Source organism: Engraulis encrasicolus, chromosome 3 (assembly GCF_034702125.1).
Source record: "Engraulis encrasicolus isolate BLACKSEA-1 chromosome 3, IST_EnEncr_1.0, whole genome shotgun sequence".
Taxonomy (NCBI): Eukaryota; Metazoa; Chordata; class Actinopteri; order Clupeiformes; family Engraulidae; genus Engraulis; species Engraulis encrasicolus.
Genome location: NC_085859.1, coordinates 5,010,636 through 5,018,135, shown reverse-complemented (window position 1 = coordinate 5,018,135; position 7,500 = coordinate 5,010,636). Strand labels below are relative to the sequence as shown.

The window sequence follows — 7,500 nt, the reverse complement described above, 5'->3', positions numbered from 1 at the left end:
GTAGAAGTGACTCGCAATGCGACCCAGGTCCGTCACCTACAACACACACACAGGTACGTGCAGATACACACGCACACACAGGAACAGACACACATGCGCGCACATGTGTGCACATGCGCGCGCACACACACACACACACACACACACACACACACACACACACACACACACACACACACACACACACACACACACACACACACACACACACACACACACACACACACACACACACACACACACACACACACACACACACACAGTTAGCCTGCATGTCAACAATGTAACAAACAACAACACAGGTGTGTGTATGGAGGTGTGTGTGTGTGTGTGTGTGTGTGTGTGTGTGTGTGTGTGTGTGTGTGTGTGTTAGAGCATGACACGGGAGTGGATTTTCACTCCCGTCCCATCCTGGTCCCAGAAAAACAATCCCATCCCGGACTGGAGTAAAAGAAACAAATCCCATCCCGTCCACTCCTGAAAAGAATGTTTTCCAATCCTGCCCACTCCCACTCAAAATCAATCCCACTCCCGTTTCATAGGCTTTTTTAATGAAAAAATAAGCGAGCATTCCCGCTCCCATTCATCTTTATTCCCGCTCCTGCCCGATCCTGTTCATCCTTGAAAATTTTGACTCCCATCCCGCAGGACACGCGGGACCCACGGGAATTCCTGAAAAATGTCATCCTCTAGTGTGTGTGTGTGTGTGTGTGTGTGTGTGTGTGTGTGTGTGTGTGTGTTACCTGGAAGGCTCCGCTTCTCTTGTCGTATTTGACCAGGTTGTTCTTCTCCAGGACGGTGGCGGCCGTGTGTATGAGGTCCAGTCGCCGTCGGTCCAATAGCGGGTCGGTAGCCCGGTCGTCATGTGACACGCCGTAGAGCGTAGGGTTCCGCAGCATGCGCACGTACAGGTAGGTGTAGCCCAGCCAGTTCACCGCGTCCTACACACACACACACACGCGCACACACACACAGTCAGACACACACACACACATTTGTAATCGAATAGTGGATGGGTTTGTACATTTTGATGCGTGAGCATGTGTCATGCTCAGTACCAAGTCTGCGTTCAGCATGTCTAGTGTGTGTGTGTGTGTGTGTGTGTGTGTGTGTGTGTGTGTGTGTGTGTGTTATTCACCTTGGTGTTCTGCACGTTTCCCAGCACCACCTCAGCGTTGAGCATGTCTGGTAGCTTAGCAACCATCTGGCTCTCGATGGGCAGCTGTTGGTTGAGGAGGGACAGGTAGTATTGCAGCTCTCCATGGGACGTGATCAGAATACCTTCTCCCTTAGTGTCATACTGGGGACGACCAGCACGACCCAGCATCTAGAGACACACACACACACACACACACACACGTTAGGCAGACAGGTAGTACTGCAGCTCTCCATGGGACGTGATCAGAATACCTTCTCCCTTGGTGTCATACTGGGGACGACCAGCACGATTCAGCATCTAGTCACACACACGCACACACACACACACACACAGGTTAGACGGAGACACGCGCACACAGACACAGAAGTATTGCAGCTTCCCATCCTCACGAGTCAGCGCCTATAGAGACACACATGCACGCACTCTCACTGAAGTCCTGCGGGTTCCCATCCTCACGGCCCATATAATCACTCACACACACACACACACACACGTGTAAGTATTGCGGGTGCCCGCCATCAACATTCACTCACACACAAACTGAAGATAGTTGTGCGTCTCTCCTGTAGTATATTCGAGGACTCCCAGGACTGTGTGTGTGTGTGTGTGTGTGTGTGTGTGTGTGTGTGTGTGTGTGTGTGTGTGTGTGTGTGTGTGTGACCTCTGTGTGTGTGTGTGTGTGTCTGTGTGTGTGTGTGTGTCTGTGTGTGTGTGTGTGTCTGTGTGTGTGTGTGTGTGTGTGTGTGTGTGTGTGTGTGTGTGTGTGTGTGTGTGTGTGTGTGTGTGTGTTACCTGTAGGATGTCGAGGGCCCCCAGTTCTGTCCAGTTTGTTTGTTTGTTTGTTTACATTTATGGCCAAATATGCAACTGTGGCTATTTCCAGTTCTGTCCAGCGCCCCTTCTCTGGGCTCTGTGTGTGTGTGTGTGTGTGTGTGTGTGTGTGTGTGTGTGTGTGTGTGTGTGTGTGTGTGTGTGTGTGTGTGTGTGTGTGTTACCTGTAGGATGTCGAGGGCCCCCAGTTCTGTCCAGCGCCCCTTCTCTGGGCTGTGTGTGTGTGTGTGTGTGTGTGTGTGTTACCTGTAGGATGTCGAGGGCCCCCAGTTCTGTCCAGCGCCCCTTCTCTGGGCTGTGTGTGTGTGTGTGTGTGTGTGTGTGTGTGTGTGTCCTGTAGGATGTTGAGGGCCCCCAGTTCTGTCCAGCGCCCTTTCTCTGGGCTGTGTGTGTGTGTGTGTGTGTGTGTGTGTGTGTGTGTGTGTGTGACCTGTAGGATGTCGAGGGCCCCCAGTTCTGTCCAGCGCCCTTTCTCTGGGCTGTGTGTGTGTGTGTGTGTGTGTGTGTGTGTGTGTGTGTGTGTTACCTGTAGGATGTCGAGGGCCCCCAGTTCTGTCCAGCGCCCCTTCTCTGGGCTGTAAACCTGCGTCCCCTTGATGATGACGGTGTGGGCCGGCAAGTTCACACCCCACGCCAAGGTAGCGGTGGACACCAGCACCTGGACACACACACACACACACACACACACACACACACACACACACACACACACACACACACACACACACACACACACACACACACACAGTTAATCATCCTGTATAAATCAAGTTCACACCCCACGCCAACGTACACACACTGTACAAATCAAGTTCACACCCCCATCAACACAACAGTGGAGACCAGCACCTGAACACACAGGTGTGTGTGTGTGCGTGTTTGTTTGAGATATACCTGGATGTCTGTGTGTGTGTTTGAGATACAGTATACCTGGATGTGTGTGTGTGTGTGTGTGTGTGTGTGTTACCTGGATGTGTCGGTCGGCGAACAGGTCTTCCACGAGTGTTCTGTCGACTCTGGTCATGCCGGCGTGGTGGATGGCAAAACCGTACGGGAGAAGGTCCTTAAGCTCCAGGTTCTACACACACACACACACACGCACACACACGCACACACACGCACACACACACACACAGTTATTAACGCAATCGAAACAGCACCATCATCACATACATAAAAAAAAGAGCCATAATTACGGTAGAACAGTGATTGGCCCTGAAGATATCCCAAGTGGGCCTTGAAATCTATTCTCTAAAAATCTAAATAACATGTGTGTGTTGCCGTTGACTAGTTATTGGAGTTGTGTTGTTTATTGCAGGGGTAAGGAACCGCTTTCAATCGAGGGCCCACTTCAATATTTATACAGTTCTCATACCTGCCAACCTTTAAAAAAAATTTTGAGTAGCAACTAATCGCGGCGCGGCAATTCACGGCGCAACAACTTGGCATGGCAAAGCAACGGGGTCGCCAGCGGGCCCATCTGAGAGGCTACTTTGTTTTGCATAGTCTGCCCTACACCTAGGGTTGCCAAATGTCAACAGGGAAGATATGAGACACTTCATTCAGGTAGGGGGTCCTCCCCCAGAAAAAAATGCTTTTCTTAGATGCAATTTCCTGCATTTTAGCCTAACATCCCGTGTATCTGGCAAATAGTTTATCTTGCTCTTCACAGTACTTTGAACTACCATAATTTATTAAACTTTCATGAAAGATGTTTTTTTTTGTTTCACACCATAACACCAATAAAATGCTATGATATAGTGTGCTGGAATTCAGGCCTCTAAATTAACTTTATTGATCACCAGCCAATATGGCTGTTAATCTTACTAGTCAAACATACCACCAGTCTGGCTAGTAGGCCTAGGCCTAAGTGGCTATGTACCAGCCAAACAGAGCATTTGGTCACTTGGGGGGTGTTAAGGAGATGTAATTGAGTATGAAATTAAAGCATTTGATGATTATTGTTTTGGTTGTAGAAGGTACATGTAGGAAAATGTATAATTTGATTATAAAATACAGAGGCATTTCAGTGATTTTTATGAACAAAAAGTTGAATTGTGATGATTCTTACATCATCTCCCCCAATATTAATAAATGGTGATGTTGTCACCTACTGTGAAGAAGCATCAGCAGTAGAGAAAAAGATAAAGACAAGTGTTATCTAAGCTAGGATAATATCAGGTTAATATTATTACCTTGGGGGCTAACATCAAAATCACACTTTCAGCATTCATTCAGTACAAAATGCGTCATGTAGTGGCTCTACTGAGGGACGGGGGCTAATGGCCAATGCTCTTGGAACTTCCACGGTAACTTGAGGGGCATCGCTTCTTTTTTTCACTTCTCTGCATAATAGTAGGCCTATCTACCCTCATCTGCCGTCATGAGTTGGCTATTGTTCACTGTTCGGCACATATATGATGATAGGAGAATTGATTTTATTAATAGATTGCCATACGTGATTACGGATAGTAGTCGTGGAGTGATGCATATTTGGTATGACGCACGACCTGTTACACCTGTTCACAGAATGGGCCATGACTCAGGGGGGAACAGTTCCTATACGGTGTCATGGTAGGTTACGGATGTAGACCTACTCCGAGCACAACCGTTAGAACTATCGCTTTATTTTCCCGAGTTAAAATGATCCGGCGCAAAGGGAAACCGAATTTAGTTTGCTGCTAATCTGCTAATTTATAGCGCGGTCACCGACACATTTTCTCATTCGGAAGTAATCTCGTTTCGGTCCAATATCAAAACAAGCAACAACATATTGCCGTCAACTACGGCGAAACATTGGGTGAATCATTACGACAGACCTCGGCCTTTATTTATTTTCACAAGTTTACGGATTTAGCAACTGGACGCAATTCACTATTCCCATACAGGCTACCTTTCTCAAAGTCCATTTACCTTTGAAACAGTGATTTTGACGGTGCTCACTTGTAAAACTACAGCGACAGTACCAAGATGGATAATACATGATGACAGGAGGAGGATACTTGTTTCAGAGATTATAGGAGTACATTAACCAGTCTCTCTGCTTGTGTGATTTCGAAGCAAACTTTCTATCGGCAGCTGATGCCTCGACTCGAGAGGAGCGCAGCCACTGAGTATTCAAGTCAGTGAGCGCAGTACAACAAATGAAGACATCCAAACTAGCGCTCTGATTGGTCAATATTCCCCCCCACACGTTGCTGGCCAATGGAAAGGCCAGCGCGAGACAATTGCAAGCAGAGCCATGTCTACGGCTCTGTCTGGTTGCAAGTCTACAGAGCAATTTATAAGGGCCCATGAACACCCTTTGCTATTGGTTTTTCCCGTATTTTGAAGTGACAGCGCCGTAGTTTGATGTCAAAATCCGTATCTGCTACACAAAATGCGTAATGGTCGGCAGGTATGAGTTCTCCAAGGGCCGTACTATGAACACAAGCCAGGATTTCCCCTGGCACATTAGGCCTGTATTGAAGGTAGACACCTTTAAAATAAACCCCACCTTCACTAGATCCCCTGGAAATATAACTTCATTTTATTGGAAATGTCATTTTATTTTGAATATTAGTTTACAAAACATGTCGCATTTCAAGTGAAACGGCATTACATTAAAAAGATATCGGGTGCCGGATAAGACGGCCTTCACACACACAGTTTACTTCTTTATTTGGATTGCCAGATGCTAGATCATAGCACAAGGCAACGTTCATAGGAGTTTTACACAAAACTAGAGATGCACCGGATCCAGTTCCGGTTCCGGATCCGGCAGGATAATAGGGTTTTTAACAGGATCCGGGTCCGGCAGGATCTTAAACAGTGGATCCGATATCCGGCATGTTACCTAAAAATCAGGATCTGGTGCATCTCTAGCCTAGGCTTTTCAGTCAGTCTTTCACAACCCCAATCACTTCATGGAGTGAAAGCCCTTTGAAAGCGGCCGTGGCAGGCAGTGTGGCAGTGAGCCAATGAGTCTAAAAAATAGTTTGAGCCAACGTAATAAAAATGGCCCACATGCGCGAGTAGACTATATGTTTCAACCCTTTTGTAGGATCAGGTATCCGGTTCCGGATCCGGCAGGATCTTAAGCAGTGGATACGGTATCCGGCAAGATCCTAAAAATCAGGATCCGGTGCATTTCTACACAAAACTAAAAGAAACTGTCCACACACACACACACACACTAGAGGAGTGGAGATGGCTGACCTTGCACTGTTCTGCCTCGGTCCTGAGCACCTCAGTGGAAGCGGACCCCTCCCGGAGGAACAGGCCCAGCGTGTCCTTCTCCAGACACATGTCCCTGATGGCACGAGCCGTCTTACCCGTCTCCTTACGCGAGTGGACAAACACCAACACCTGCATACACACACCAGAGAGAGAGAGAGAGAGAGAGAGAGAGAGAGAGAGAGAGAGAGAGAGAGAGAGAGAGAGAGAGAGAGAGAGAGAGAGAGAGACACAAAGAGCCCAAAGCACGAGAGAAACACGCACGCACACACGCACGCACACGCACACACGGGGAGGAGACGAGAAGACAGTGTTATGCTAGAAAATTCAGAAGTCGAGTTATGTGTAATAACTTCTGGATAAACTTGCAGAGTCCAACATTCTGCATACACACACACACAGACACACACCGTCTTAACCATTAGAGCACGGCATCACGTGCAAGTACACACACTACACACACACCTGGTTCTTTCCGGCGTGTTCCATGATCTTCTCGTAGACGATTTCGTTCATGATCTGGAATCTCTTGATGGCTTTCTTCTCTGTGATGCCCACGTACGTCTGCTCCAGCGGCACGGGACGGAAGCTACACACACACACACACACACACACACACACACACACACACACACACACACACACACACACACACACACACACACACACACACACACACACACACACACACACACACACACACACACACACACACACACACACACACACACACACACACACAATAAAAAACACACACATTACACACCTTGAACTAGAAGCACTCAGAGAAGGCAGACCTCCGCCAAGGAAGCTGCTTGATAGAACATTTGACTATGTTACACCCCAACTGCACAAATACACCTAGCGCGACAACAGCGAGGCGAACGACAGAAGTAATTGACTTTGTATTGAGTCGCGCGAAAAAAGCGATTCTGGAGACAAGAGGCGATTTGTGCGACGAGAGTGTCAGTTTGAAGTTGAAATCCGGATCAACTTCAGAATTTAATTCCTTGGGCCATTAATAACAACTCCACAAAGTTTGTAAGTTTTGGAGTGATCTTGCTGACAGACAGACAGACAGACAAACAAACGGATAAACAAACATGACCGAAAACACTACCTCCATAGCGGAGGTAATAATCGCACGCACGCACGCACACACACACACATACGACTTCTAACGAGGCATGGGACGTGCATATGTGTACCTGTTGTCGAAGTAAAAGAGCACCTTGGGTCGACTCTAAAGCACGTGTGTGTGTGTGTGTGTGTGTGTGTGTGTGTGTGTGTGTGTG

At 47.7% G+C, this 7,500-nt stretch overlaps 1 protein-coding gene across 1 annotated transcript in view; it reads right to left on the bottom strand.

Moving 5' to 3' along the window:
• Nucleotides 1–7,500, bottom strand: part of snrnp200 (small nuclear ribonucleoprotein 200 (U5)) — a 57,940-nt gene that overhangs the window by 30,556 nt on the left and 19,884 nt on the right. Inside the window, exons 16-22 of the mRNA XM_063194653.1 lie at nucleotides 6,671–6,794; nucleotides 6,188–6,337; nucleotides 2,958–3,068; nucleotides 2,517–2,648; nucleotides 1,139–1,327; nucleotides 744–941; nucleotides 1–36 (exon numbers count right to left, since the gene is read on the bottom strand). The exon at nucleotides 1–36 is cut by the window's left edge and continues 117 nt beyond it. Of these exons, the coding sequence (XP_063050723.1) occupies nucleotides 1–36; nucleotides 744–941; nucleotides 1,139–1,327; nucleotides 2,517–2,648; nucleotides 2,958–3,068; nucleotides 6,188–6,337; nucleotides 6,671–6,794 (940 nt within the window). The remainder of the gene's footprint in view (nucleotides 37–743; nucleotides 942–1,138; nucleotides 1,328–2,516; nucleotides 2,649–2,957; nucleotides 3,069–6,187; nucleotides 6,338–6,670; nucleotides 6,795–7,500) is intronic.